We start from the raw sequence: 15,562 nt of genomic DNA on the forward strand, positions 1-15,562 counted from the left end.
ACAATAATCCATTTCTTCTGAACCCAAACGATTGATTATTTTTAGAAACAAAACAATACTTTAACTACAAATGTTTGCTTCCGTACATCTCTGTGATGCGTGCTCATGAGAGGGATAACGTAAGCTCGTTGGTAAGGTCATGCGTGGAGGACGAGGCAGGAAGCGCGTTATTGTTTACAAGAGAAGGAGCACTGTACAAAAGTTTAATTGTCTTTGCTGTAGATTTGTATTTGTATAAGTATATTGTTTAAAATGGGCGTTTGGTGTGTGTATCCTGGATGCTTCAACCTTCAGAAACCCCAAAGAAAATGCACGCCGGGAAAAATATTAATTTTTCATCGATTGCCTATACATAATCATGAGCGATTGAAGCTCTGACTTATCGTGCTGAACCTGGATATAAGTACACCCCTACATTCTCTCAAATATTGGATGGTGTGCAGTGAACATTTTACCCCTGAGGATTTCAGACCATCGAAAGAAATTCGTCGGCTGTGCCCATGCTGTTTTTCCAGTGAACTCAGGTATGTGTGAAAACGTTGTCATTGTCACGCCTCTCTCGGGCTCTGCACCTCCCTTAGCGCTCCGCTCCTCATCACCCGATTTCTAATTCATTGCACCTGCACTCAATTCACTCACTCATCACTGCCTGCATAAATAACTCACCTTCACGCCACTTCACTGTCAAGTCTCACACAAAGGACTCTAGTTTGACCACGCTGCTCTCACACAGTGTTTATTTATTGTCTGTATTTGCTCTTGATCTTCGTCGATATGTGTTTAGTGCTTACCCTGCTGTTTCGCCAGTTACCTCTTCTTCAGTTCTGTGGACATCAACCTTGTGAATCCCTCTTCAGTTTGTGAAGCTTCTCTTTTGTGTGATATCACCTGTACCATTGATCTCACTGTGTAAACCCTGTGAATCTCAGTAAACGCTCTTGCACTTGGTTTCACTAACTACAACTTGTGTGGCTTGAATTCCTGACAGTCATATAGCCTATATATTTCTGTTGAAGTAAAAGCACAAGTAGATAATGCAACGTCATTGCTCCAAAATACAGGATGGTTATTTACTGTAGTAATGTTTTTTTTAATTTTTTATTATTGTTTGGAAATGATTAAAAAAAAAATAATTATATGTTGTTTTGAAATTGTTTTGGACTGTTTTGGTTTGTGAATGGCGCTTTGTCTGTGGCCTGTGCAAGTTTCTCTTGTAAACAATAATGCGCTTCCTGCCTCCTCCTCCACGCGTGACCATACCAACGCGCTTACGTCATCCCTCTCATGAGCGCGCATCACAGAGATGTACGGAAGTGAACATTTGTAGTTAAAAAGTATATAAGTATTGTTTTGTTTCTAAAAATAATCAATCGTTAGGCTTCAGAAAAACTTTATTTGTCGACTAAAGTCATGTGGATTATTTTGCACCCTAAATACGCATTCTGGACTGTCAAAAAAATGGAGTACATTCACTTGCATTGTTTAAAGGAGGAGGCCTGAAATGAAATCCTAAAAATCTTAAATTCTGTTTTGATGAAGAAAGAAACTCAGATACATCTTGGATGGCCTGAGGGTGAGTAAATTATCAGCAAATTTTCATTTTTGGATGAACTATTCCTTTAAATGACACACAGTGACACAGAAGACCAGGAGGAGCTGCTTACTCTGTTACTGTGGGGATGATATAATGGTGGCTGTGCATTTGGAAAATATGTCAGTATGGAGAAAACTGATTGGATTACCTCAGTTTCAAAGTTTTTACGGAAAATTGCGGAAATTATACAAAATGGCAAACTACCGCGAATAATGTGGAAAGTGGTTGAATTTGCACAAATTCTTGTAGGGACTGATATAACAACATATTAACAGAGGGCTAGAACACACCTTGTCCAGGAACAAGTCCTCCTTGATATGGTCCAGGCACTCCAACTCCTTCAAAAACAGATTGCACTGTCTATTGATCTACAGTAATGCATATAGCCATTTACAAATACAACTTTGCACTCCCGCACTTACCTGGCACTGGAGCTTTTCCAGCCTTTGCAGCTTTCCCTCCAGGTCCGACCCCACCAGGGCCCAGTCCTTGTACACCAGTTTGAGGAATGACTAACAAAAAAAAAATCAACAAATGTTTACATAGACTAGACCATCATGGCTTGCAAATCTAACCATGCAAGGGAAGTTACTGTAAGTCTTGGTCACTATATATATATTCACCGCACCTGGAAGACCAGTACCAGCTCCTCCTACACCCGGGCCTGAAGGAACAAACACACAAAGATCACCCTTGTAAACAGACCATGTTCAGTTGGTTTATGTTGGTTTGGTGCTGGTCTAGCTGGTGGGAGGACCAGCATCCAAAGCATACATGTACACTGGTGACCAGAAATGCTAATCTTTTAAACATGTTTAAACACCTTGGGCGCAAAACTAGACTTCAGATATTCTGATTTCAGATGTCCTTCTTCAGTGATTTAACTTGCCCAACTTGCTCACTAGTTTTGTGACTCTGACACAAAAACAAGTTGTCCGATCTGATTTCAGGGCCTGGATGCTGATGTTTCAGGCTGTTCGTTTATTTGTTTAACTCTTTTCCATTTTATATCAAACAAAGAGGAACAGACATTGCGTGCTGCTTTTAGATTGTGCCAAGGACACGCTGAAGTAATGTGTTGGCCTTCGTTACATGCGCACCATCAGCGTGACTTCCCAGAGGGGACATTTTGTTGATTTGGCACGTGATCTGAAACTCCTTAATTCAAGTTCAAGCCAATTGGAAAACCATGAAAAGAGTATTACCCGGATGAACACTGACACACTAAGTCATTTGTTTGGTGTGGAAAAAGGGACCTGTATGTTTTTATGAATGGTTCCACTGAGAATCAGGTCAGCTCCCCATCTACTTTTTCCATTCCATTTCCATTCTTCTCTAAAGATGTTTCCATGCATTTAGAATGTGTTTGTACAATGAAAACAACAGACTGAGAAAGACATGTATAGTACCTCCTTTAGGGGGCTTTCCACCAGCACCTGAAATAAGACAATCAGTGTTTAAGAGAGCTGTATATTTTGTCCTACTTATCTATTAAGAAAATCAAAATGGACTTGAATGTGAATAGACTATACTGAATGCCACCTCCAGGGAGACCTCCTCCAGGTAGACCACCTCCTGGTAGACCACCTCCTGGCAGACCTCCTCCAAAGCCTAAAGCAGACACACATAGAGAAAACATCATTATCATATGTAGTTCATTCACTCCACTTCAATCTTTCAGCAGACGACTCATGGTTGACCACCTGATTTAGCAGGTTTCAGGCCTCCAGCCGCTGGGTAGAATCGACCAGCACCACCATAAGCACCATAAGCCCCATAACCACCTGGAAGAAAACACATAATAACAAATTCAGAAGAAGCTGCATTGTGCACAGGAGCATTATCATGCTGGATCAGAAAAGGGCCTCCATAAAACTGTTCCCACAAAGTTGGAAGCCCACAATTCTCTAGAATGTAATATGTAGAATTAAGATTGGTTCTCATATAAATTACTGTAATAGCCAAATCCATTAATTAGAAGAGTGTGTCCATATATGTTTGGCCATATAGTGTAATTATACTTGAGCAGAAGTACATTACTGCGCTTCCAGGCCTGAATCCCTTAGCACCATCAGACTTCAACTTCCATAACTTTGGATAGAGAAATAACAGGGCAGGAGTGATATCTTATGGCAGGATGCAGCATATCACAGTCATTATGAATGATGAAGATCTTCCCCTCAACCCCTTAATGCTCTGGACTGTAAACACTAGATTGATTGCTTTATCAATGGGACTGGGAAGGGCTGGTTGGGAAAGAGAGGTATCAGATGCTAGAGCAGATCTTTTTGGCCAGGTAAGCTAGGAGTCAGGCTTCATTGAAAATGATTGCTTCATTGTGTCCTCCTTCAACATGGAAACCCTAAACAAATGAGGTCACAAAGTTTGCATTCTTTCTTTATGGGAGAGGGAGGAATACAGGAATGGCAAGGATGTGCAATAAAATGCTTTGCTTGTCAGCCATTCTTTTGCCTTGTTGCCATTATAAATCGCATAGTAAAGCCTCCTAAATCCTGGTATTCCAACTTTTGACTCGAGAGAAAAAGGATGAAACTTATATCTAAAGGAGGCTGATGGAAAGAAGAGGCCATGCACTCTTGAAGTTTCACATTTCTTTTGTTGATTAATCTGCGATATAGCCTCATACCACTGTTAATCAATTAACTTAGGGTAATAGACAAGAGAGCATAAACTTGGACAAAAGCCACAACACTCAAAAGAACATTGCCCCAGTTGTAAAGAGTGGAACAAGCGCCATATTTTGGCTTTTTATAGAAGGTTACAAAGCTGGTCAACAGTTCCAAAATTTTGCAGTCCTTTTGGATCACTTAAAATGTCTGGTATAGGCAAAAGCAAGGTCACCAGTCTCAGACTCAGATGGTATATGCCTGTGGATGGCCCACAGTCCATTTACTAAGTACGGACTGTCTGATGATTACTCTGTTATAAACCAGGCTGAAGGACCAGCTAAGACCAGGCAACCGGCTTTTCAACTGGGATTGTACACAAAAATGGAAGTACTGGCTGAAATCACAAGTCTGTTTCTACATAGCATCCATGTTTACAAAAGAGTTTGACAAAGTCGTGTTTACAAGGCACCAGGTTCAAGTGGTGAGCTCTTTTGAGGAAGAACTAATCACAGAATTTACCAAAGTTTGCCATGTTACCCCTGCTAAAAACTACTAAAACTAGCCTAAGCTTGTTAGCAGGTCTGCCAGCCTGGTCAGATTGGTCTGTTGGCTGGTTTTAGATGGGTTTTGGGCACTTTTCAGCTGGTCAGGCTAGCTGGCCAGCTGTCCTCTCAGCTAAACAAGCTAAACACCAGCTTGGCCAGGCTGGGAGAAGAGCAAAGACCAGCAAACCAGCTTAAGGCTAGTTTAAGTTTTTTTTTCTTTTCAGCAAGGTAGTGGCATTATACCTTTGTACGATACTCAAAAGTTTTATTTGAGGCACTAAATGGAAAATAAACTAGATATCCATGAGCAGAACTATATATTCTGATGTTCCTGAGTTATGTCTGTAAAATAATAATTACTTATAGTGCTGTTCATGTTTCTTTTTAACCTGACACTGCATCTAAAAAACACAGCGCTTCTGTACAAGACGCTGAATAAGCTACAAAACACACAGAACGATCAAAGATGTCCGTCTAGCACATTTTTACATAGAAAGACAATTGGAAAACTGTGTGGATGGACCCAAACAGTGTGAACAAACCCTGTTGCGTCTTGCTCTCTTATCAGTGTTTCTCAGATTAAACAATTGGTTTTAAAATACTTTGTCAGGAAAGGACTTCAATTTAGAAATATACGTCTCAAAATCCTTATGTTCTGTTACATTCTGTTGCGCTCTGTCTGTATGAACAGCCTCTGGGTCTAAGCTGCTTCACCACAAAGTTCAGCCAAGTACCACTACTATTTGGAAATATTACTACCGTACATACAACATTAATTAATGAAAAACACTTTGGCATCACCGTTATAATGAAGCTTGAGTCTGGGGTCACAGACCTTATTTTACTCATAAATAAAAAAAATAAAAAAATTAAAAAACCCATAGGAAATTCCTCAGGGAAGCCATGGCAAGTTAGCCTTCGGGGGTTCGCCTACAAATTGACATCACAGCTAAACAGCTCTATTACAGTTGGATGGACAGATGTAACTTTCTACCATTTTTTTTCGGACTGACAAAGCTGTTCAATTATTTGAATGAAATTTTTGCATGCTGATTTATTATTGTGGTATCATTGATTTCAATTCACCTGTCCCTAAATGGCACATAAAAAAAACTGTGATTGGTCACTTTACATATCAATCAGACAGACCCTTCTAGGACCAATTAGCTGAAAAGTGGACCAGACTTTATACCCATAGTCTAAATTCTGACTATTCAAGATTAGGTCCCAGCTAGCCAATCTTGACATTCAGAGACTGTGAGATGTGGAAATCTCTTGGACTAACTTGCTAATTTCCATTTGTTCACCTATATCTTGAGATGGACCTGTTGATCCATTAGTTGCTTCGTTCATTTAATCTCCAAAGATATATCAGTCAAAAGGGGCTCGCAGACACAAGGATCAGGCGCCTAGACAGGTGTGTCTGCCATTAGTTAATGATGCACTCCCCTGGTTTCCCATGTCAGACAGCTAGCCTCCCTCAAGCACTTGAATACTACTCAGGCACAGCAACTCTTCCTGATGAATATCGAGATATCCCAGCTGCACTTGGACTATTTACTGTCAGCAGCTCTAGCTCTTCCAAAATGACGAGTGCACCGAGGTTATCGCTATGTATCTCTGCCCACTCACACAAACTTAAATGGGAGGACAGAAGAAGAGGCATATACTCTTTTAAATGGATGGATGTGAAAACCACCATTGAAGTTTTAAGCTGGATGTGCTATGTCCCCCTCCAATGAAGAGACAACCTGTTGCCCAGCCTAAAGATCAAAATGCCCCACCCCAAAGATTGCTTCCTAGGTACGCCAATGGTCTAAGGATGTGATTTAAAAAATATATAAAAATAACAAGTATAGGTGAAAATGTTAAATGGAAAAGATACAGTGGAATAACAGTGGAAATATTAATGATTTGAAGTACTAAATAAAAATACTACATGAAAATACTGTGGTGATACCATACTACAGTGAAGCTATCAGATGGTAATACCATAGTACTTTAATAACCATGGAATGAACAACAACCATATTGGCATACATTGGTATTTACATGGTGCTCCGATAAACTTCAAAGAATACCATTGCATTTCCATAATACATGTCCAAAAAACATTCTAATACAATGATACTTTTGGTCAGACTGATCTCACTGTAATTTTGGTGACAGTAGGTCAAAGGTTCTTGAGCTAAACTAGGTCTGTGCTTTCTGAAATTCGAAGCACTGCCCCCCAGTTGGTGAAGCAGGAAGTGTTTTTGAATGTTTGGGCACATGTAAGCTCCAGTTTTTGGGTGAAATGTCCTCAGCTAGAGTTCTGACAAACTTGCCGCAAATTTCCCATTCATTATTTTCACATGCAAATGAGCTTCCAATTCGCTGTAATTGTTTTCCAGAAGTTTGCAGCTCTTCACCAGTAGTGGTGAACCTGCAGCAAGCCTTTGGCGACAATGAAGAATATGTAAAAATAATGTTTGGTCAGTTTGCTGGAGACTTGCAGCAGGTTTGCCTGAACTCTCAATTTTTGTAAGGGATATTAGAGGGAAAATGCAACCTCTGAATCATGCTCATCATTGATCATGTGAACACATCTACTTGCTGGCTTCAACGTGGGACAAGAACTCGGATCTCTTAAGCTGCTGATGCAACTCACAGCAAATCAGTTGCATCACTGGAAAAGGTAAACACATTTCAACTTATGAAAAATGTCTGATGGGGAGATGGCACTTAGGGTGTCAGTAACTCGGCAGAATGGGGTTGATGTCAGGGTACTGGAACATTCGGTTGCAACATGTCAACCTACCGTGTGATCATGTTGTTTTAATACCTTTTTGTTAGTGACAGCTCATTAGTACCATCACATGCTAGTGTACACAAAAAGAATATATTAAATCACACTCTTGGATCAGGTTCCCTGATCCATTCTTATAAAAACTCAATGTAAATATGTTCATTTTTCATTTCCACCAACTCCACAACTAGATGATTACACCTCACTGATTTATGCTAGCTGGGTTGCTAGCCAAATTACCATTACATGCAAACACACACGCATGCACACACATACACGTGTGCGTGCGCACGCTGAAAACCTGAACAAATATTCACATACCAGAGCAATAGTTATTATGCTAATCTAAAACAGCAGAGCTGGATACAATACAGCTAGTCTGCAACAAAAAAAAATTTCACCAGTATGTATTGTGCTCAAACAGTACTGGGCAAACTGCAGAACCTTGTGGCAGGGCGTATGCGGATGATGAATGTGAATTCATTTCCATTGGTTTCTGAGAATATTGACCAGTCATTTGTTATATAGACATGTCATTTGGTACAATCCATCAGTCCTGAAGACAGTGGAAAAATTCCATGTATTATTCAACATAAAAGATGAAAAATGAGCTAATGCAGTACACTTGCCTGTGATGACCGAGTCTGGGTGATTTCTTCCAAACCAGACTTAGTTTAAGGCTCCAAACAGACCCCTTATGAAAATCGAGAGTTCATGGCAAATTTGCAACAAACTTGCAGCAAATTCGCCATTGATAATTTTCACATGCAAATGAGCTTGGCGGCAAACTTGCGGCAAATTGTCCATTGTTGCCAAAGGTTTGCTGGAGATGTACCACTACTGGCGAAGAGCTGCAAACTTCTGGCAAACTTTTGTGGTGAATCAAAAGCTCATTTACATGTGAAAATAACGAGCTGAAAATTTGCTGCAAGTTTGTGGCTAGTTTAGATTTTTTGTAAGGGACTATGCAGCGTAACATTTGGTGATGTTAACTGTCTGGTCCTTGTTAAGAGTTATTAAGGTTGAAATTGTGAAGGCAGCAGCATGCTTCAAACTGGTTTCCTGGAATCAAGTTACCATATAGTACCTACATTTTTGCAAAATAATTTTTGTGTGGCTCGTTGTATGTATCGTGGCAGTTTCCTAGAATTATAAACACTAGGGGCACTATTTTTGTAACCGAACTAGGTGTAGCGCTATGCACAACGACCGTACACTACATCTTATCCAATTTTTGTGAGAGTGCTAATTTTTCATGCCAGTTAAAGCACAAATGCACATGGGTGGGAGTGCTTCCTTGTGGGTGTATTGTATGTTAATGAAGTGAACTGAGCACAATTTGCTATTTTCCTGAAATATAGGTCATTGCTATTTTCCTGAGAAATAGGTCATTGCGCTAAGATGTCTGAGAATCATGCCTATTCTTGGAGCAAAGTCAAATCTCACTTCCTGCATTTGCAGTTTTGAGACTCCACCAGCAGGTGGTAATAAAGTTCATGTCCAAACTCTGGAAATACAGTGGAACATCAAATTATGTCCCTGACAATCACTGATAATACTAACCATTATTTGTGTGTCAGCTGATCAATATGATTAATTAAATTTACATTCTCTACAATTTAACAGAGCATACATCCAATTAGTCCAGATGCATACCACATTTCCTATGTGTATATAAGGAGTGTGTCACTATCATGTATGCCTGACATTCAACAAGGCGCAAAAGAATATAAGTTTATATTTCTATTCTTCTAATTCATTGCATACAGCCCATTTAACATTACCAACTTCCAATGAATGTGCTGTCTCCATTTATATCACTGGTGCATGACAGGGTATGGAATAGATAATAGGACACAGATGCCACATGTATGCACGATTTCGCCAACCCACTTGTGATTATCCTTAGTGCATGCTTGCACAAAAATACCAAAATTCATGGCCATGCGCACTGACTTTGCACGAACAGTATGATGTACCACATAACACTGTGATTAAGACATAGCACTCTTAAATAAAGGAACAACAACGACTTTCATTAACTTTCACACAAATCACGAGTAAAACTGCAGATTTTCAGTTTATAAACACTTTTTTTTTGCTTGGTTCCTCACACAATGCTAACTTATGACATCTAAGCACATTTATTATAGTGCAAGACTTATAAGATGTTGCATTTTAACGTAGCTCCCCTAACAAAAATCGAGAGTTCATGGCAAATTTGCCATAAAATTGCCACTAATTTGCCACTCGTTATTTTCACATTGCAAATGAGCTTGTGATTAGCCGCAAATATATTGCAAGCAAATGTTTGTAGTGTTGAAACTGCAGCAAACCTAATGGACAATCTGATTCAAGTTTGCCACAAAGCTCATTTGCATGTGAAAACAATCAGTGGTGAGTTTGCAGCAAACTCTCAATTTTTATAAGGGTCAACTGATTAAAGAGAGCATTGTGCATGTGACTAGGGGTGTGACAATGCATCGATGATGCATCGCAGTGCATCGATCTTTCAAAGACATTTCAATGCATCGATTATGGAATTTAAGAATCGATTATCATTACTATATTCAATTTACCCAATGTGACCATCTCATATTACATGAACCTTCTCGGAACAGACACAGAGCGGAGCATGCGAGATTGAAGGGACAGAAAGTGCACTTTGAAATAAAAAAAAAGTTTATGCTGCCGAGTTCACCCTGCGAACCTACATAAGATAAAATGAATGGATGGATGGATGCTGTCGAGTTCTGCTTTCTGTGTCATTATTCAAAACTGTTTGCATCCATTTGACCAAAGTTCATTGTTGTTGCCTTCTTCCCCAATTACGATATATTATGTTAGCCTAATATTGCTTCTGTATCTGCATAAAATGTGTTATATCTTCATAAAACTGTTAAAACACAAATAAATGTGATTGGTGAGCAGACATTGGCTGTGAATGAAAACATTCACTCGTTAATTTATTCTCTTTACAGTGAATGCTACAGGGAATAGGGAATGATTTCAGACTCTTCTGAAGGGAACCACCTGATTACAGTCATCTGTGATTGGTCAATGACACACTGCAGTCGCGAAAATATAAAAACATTTAAGCTTTCGCAGTGTGTGCCGCAAAAAGTCCTGCATGAAAAAGCGACTGAATTCTCGTAAACGAGCTTGACAAGTGGAGGCGCCTCCATTTAGCCATCTATTCCAAAATGAATAGGCAACTCATGGTTACTACATCCCATGTAACCGTCTTTAACTAATAAGCAGTTTTTTAATCGATGATCCTGCTCGATTTAAACATGGATCTAATCTGCCTGCACATAACATTTTATCTTGAATTATTGGTGCAATATCTTAATGTTACATGATATGCAAATCTATTACACTTATTTAATGGTTTACTGTCTGTGTGTTTGCATCAAGTCATTATGTTGCATCAGACATTGTTATTCTTTATTAGTATTGGAAATCCATTATGCATGTAACCTGTCTATATGTACCAACATTATTATGTCTATATGTAACGTATTCATAATATCTATAGTGCATATCATGTAATGTATTTTTAGTTAATATATGCAGCCACATATACAAGCCAAACCTCCCTGGTCCTAAATGCATCTGTGAATCTAGTGCTCAAGTCTGGTGCATTTCTGTGCTGTCCAAATTAGGAATGTTCAGTAAAAACGCTGAATCTTTTTCGGCATATTAAAAAAAAAAATTATGAATCTTTCCAAATAATAGAGTCAGATCGAATCGAATTGTGACCAAATTTCTGATTTTACAATGCTTCATAATCGTTTTTTACAAATTCGTAAAGGCAAATGTGGCAGCGATGGTGTGGTCGAGTGCCTGTCTGGAGAGAGAGTGGTAAGGGCGCTTACACCTGAGCTAAATTATGTCTAACACCTGTCTCTAATTCCAGTGAGCTTGGGGAGAGCAGCATATAAACAGCCATGCCACCGCCAAAAGAGAGAGAGAGTCTGACACGAGAGAGCCTACAGAGATCGTGGAGGCTGATTTGTTTATGTTTATGAAGCTAATGTGTTTACCTATGTGAAGCTAATGAGTTGAGTGCCTACGTGCCTCTGAGACTGAGTTTGTGAAGATGTAAAGCATTGAAGTGGCCGATTAAAAGCCTTACCTGAGTCTGAAAAAACCCACTTTCCTTTGTCCTCCTTCCCTTCTGCTTGTGGAGTCGTTACAGTAAAGAATCGTAATCTAATCTTTGTCAGAGCGAACTGTCACACCCCTACATGTGACACAAAGGACCGAGGTTCGAGCCCCGCAGAGCACTGGAGTCGACACGTGAGCTGAAAAAATCATAGAAGCACCACAAAATGGCCTGGTTGCTTCAGCAATTGCATTTTGTCACTGCAAAAAATCATTTTTGGATCTAAACATTCTTAAAACAACAAAATCTAAACATTCTTAAAACAAGATCAATTTACTTGAGAAGCAAACTGACAATATTTTTTGTCTTCTTTTCAGAGAAATCTAACAAAATTAATCATGTTTATACTTATAACAAGAAAAAAAAAATTCAAAGGAATGACAAGTTTATTTTTCTTACCCCATTGGCAAATATTTTTTTCTTGTTTTGAGCATAAACCCCATTAAATTTTGTTAGATTGCTCTGAAAACAAGAAAAAATCTTATGCCATTTTGCTTCTCAAGCAATTTATTCTTTAAGGATATTTAGATATTTTTTTTTTTACCAGAAAATAAGACAAAATACTCAATAAGAAAAAATTTTTTTTTTTTTTGCAGTGAATGATACTATCAGTTGATTTAGGTTTAGGATAGGGTGGTCGGTTTTGTTGATTTAAAACTAGATTGAGCAATAATCAGTTTTGGAGAAATTTTAACCAACTTAACATTTTAACTAGATTTTCTTCTGGGCTCAGAGATCAGAGTTAAGTGTTACTTAAACACATTAGAAAGGGGCTTTATTTTCTAATTTTATTTGGAATTGAATTGAATTCGCCATGTCTAAAGTGTTAAAAGCAGCTGATAGAGGGAGTCTAGAATAGATAGCAAGCTTTATCTACACCCACCAAATCAACCCCTCCAACGCTCCACCCGCCCTGCTGAAGCAGCTGGACAAGCTGGAGGATTTAATTTAAGAGAGCAGAGAATTCCGTGGCTCAGGTCCATGTAACTGACAGCAACTGCAGTGAACCGACTATAGCATCCTGGAATTCAAATGGCACGAAATTCCTGCAAGATTATTGGAAGAATCTCAGGCTCATACTCATTTTCATGCTGGCTCATTCACTTCTTGATGCTCAGTCAAGTCGCCATCTTGAAATTCAGCACAAGCAGTTGCGGCTTCGGACAGAAATGGTGATTGGCAGAGGGTCCCTAATGTACGTCTTGTTGTCCAGAAACATGAATGTTTGTTTTCTGGGTGTGTTCCTCTGCTGCTTAAATGTCACTGTCTCTGCATCTCTACAACACAGAGGCAATCCAGTTTTGATTCAATTTGCTTTGAGGAACCAATGCTTGGACCTGATATAAATGCCATTTGAGGTGAACCCCTAGAAAGTCAGTCCTCTTCAAGAGCCATGCAATCACTTCAAACACAGTACGTTTCTTGAGTCAAAAAGAAAAGTCAGGCCAGCATGGCTCCAGGTATTGGCTGATCCAAGATTGCGTGACATTCCGCAGGTCTTTTCACTTCCAACTTTTGGAATCAAATGTCATACGGACGTCAACCCAATGAGCAACATACTGAACTAATGAAAAACTCACACTCCTGTGAGGTGACAGCAACAGTGCTGTGTTTCAAACCTTTACATTGGTATTTTCCAGTGAGTCATTGGCACAAGTGGCAAGACTCCCCAAGTTGAGAGTTAACAAACATAAGAGAGCTTTGTTATAGCTTTATGTTACCAATGATCTGTAAATAATTACATCACTTGCATGACAGCACTGTATTGATTTTCAGCAAGCATTCTATTTTTATGATTCTGCACAGTTTTCTGCAATGAATTCAGCTCAGTATGCTTAACAAATACATGTAGTCTCCCATCAAACTTTGTTGATTATTTTTATTTTTGGGGGTTCCATGCCCAATTCCAAATGTACTAAGTCATCGTGGTGGCACAGTTGCTTACCTCAATCTGGGTAGCGGAGGACAAATCTCAGTTGCCTCCGCTTCTGAGACAGTCAGCAAGCGCATCTTATCACGTGGCTTGCTGGGCACATTAGCGTGGAGACTAAGCACGTGTGGAGGCTCATGCTATTCCCCACAATACTTACCACATGCCCCATCGAAAGTGAGAACCACTATATCATGACCACTAGAAGGTTAACCCATGTGTCTATACCCTCCCTAGCGACCGGGCCAGTTTGGTTGCTTAGGAGGCTTGGCTGGAGTCACTCAGCACACCCTGGATCGAACTCGCAACTCAAAGGGTTGCCACCCTAAACTTCAGTGTTATGTATGCAATCTATTTTTGGTCTTTGTAAACTTTACTTATTAAGAATATTAAGATTAAAATTTGAAAAATTACTTTTGATTTACATTGACAATCTTCATCGAAATCGAACTAACAGCAATAACATAATTGTGATAGTTGCATACTGAATTGTAATAGGTCGTCTTTCATGCTTTTATTTGCCTACAGAATTGGGATTGGTCTTCTTTCTTGTATTTATTGACATGCCACATTGGGATTGGTCTTTTCTTTCTTGCATCCATTTAACCATATAGCTGTCTTTACACTGCATAGACAGTGTTGATGGCAACATACACCTGTACTTAATAATTTGTACAAGATGGTGAAATGATAAGATATTGTACAACTTGGCTGGTATGAAAAGGTACGACTTTTTTGCCCCCTATCCATCCTCTTAACTTTATGACTTTATGGTTAGGTTTAGGTTTGGGTCAGGGGTTGAACTTTGTTTATTGATTAATTTATTTTTCTCTATGAGAGTAAAAGTTGTACATTTTTATACGAGCCAACTCGTACAATTTCTACAATTTTGCCATCTCATACTATTGTTACGACTTGTCATGAGACTGAATTGTTTGATGCTCAAACACAGCCGACAGAAAACAATGCACATGCTGTGTGTCAGAGAGTGTCATGGCAATGACAAAGCAGCTCTGATGCAGGATTCACACAAAACCAAAGCCTAAAACCAAAACTTACCTAAAACTTTAATCCAATTCTTTTGCTGCTTTGTGAGCAATAATATTTCCTGCAGGAAATGCAAATCTAGTTATCAATATGCTATTGTTTTTTCCATTCATTGGATGCCAAAGCAAAATATAACCCAATGTCCCCTACTGTGTCCACTGTCATTTTGGACAAATGTTCCTCCCAAAGGGAGCAGATTTGTGCAGGAAAGGATGTGATGCACTGCCATGCAAGTGGATCCAATTTAAGGGCGGTTGCGAAACAATCCATCACAAGAATACCAGCAGGTCTCGTTGCACCAGTGAGGTTCTCTAAAGCATGACTCACTCATGAGTTTTCCCTTATGTCAGGCCCCAATTACTGAGAAAAAGCCATCCACACTGCTCTGCTACCGCAATGCTTTTTACTAGGGCTGGGCGATAGGACAATGTTATCGGATATCAACAATATCTCACAAAGATCCTGATGCCGATTGCGACAGACGATGATCAACTATATCGGGAAATGGCAAAACCATGGATCTGGGAAGTCACCAAATATATTAAACAGTAGCCCAGGATGTGAAACTAGCACCCGCCACCTGCAAAATGTGTTGAGGCTGAATCCAGTTCGCAAGCTCCTCGTCCAAATGTATTTCACGTGTGGGTAATTTACCCGCAGCCGGTGGGCAACCTATAAGACGTCTTGGAGTGACACATGACAAGAAACGCTGTTAGTCACAAAGACACGCACTTGAAGAACACGCACTTATTTTTATAATAAATTTTAAGAACAAAAGAAAAGCCGTCAGTGCAGGTCTGATTCACTGTTTGTTCAGAGGCATGCAGCGCAAGCTGGAACAAGTGCATGTAAAGAGTTTT

At 39.4% G+C, this 15,562-nt stretch overlaps 1 protein-coding gene across 7 annotated transcripts in view; it reads right to left on the minus strand.

The window, feature by feature from the left end:
* LOC127422255 (elastin-like) overlaps nt 1-15,562 on the minus strand; it is a 120,099-nt gene that overhangs the window by 51,681 nt on the left and 52,856 nt on the right. For all 7 annotated transcript variants that reach the window (XM_051665644.1, XM_051665645.1, XM_051665643.1 and 4 more), the window contains exons 6-11: nt 3,298-3,378; nt 3,137-3,205; nt 3,004-3,030; nt 2,223-2,258; nt 2,017-2,106; nt 1,885-1,932 (exon numbers count right to left, since the gene is read on the minus strand). In XM_051665644.1, the coding sequence (XP_051521604.1) occupies nt 1,885-1,932; nt 2,017-2,106; nt 2,223-2,258; nt 3,004-3,030; nt 3,137-3,205; nt 3,298-3,378 (351 nt within the window). The remainder of the gene's footprint in view (nt 1-1,884; nt 1,933-2,016; nt 2,107-2,222; nt 2,259-3,003; nt 3,031-3,136; nt 3,206-3,297; nt 3,379-15,562) is intronic.

This window comes from Myxocyprinus asiaticus, chromosome 31 (genome assembly GCF_019703515.2).
Source record: "Myxocyprinus asiaticus isolate MX2 ecotype Aquarium Trade chromosome 31, UBuf_Myxa_2, whole genome shotgun sequence".
Taxonomy (NCBI): Eukaryota; Metazoa; Chordata; class Actinopteri; order Cypriniformes; family Catostomidae; genus Myxocyprinus; species Myxocyprinus asiaticus.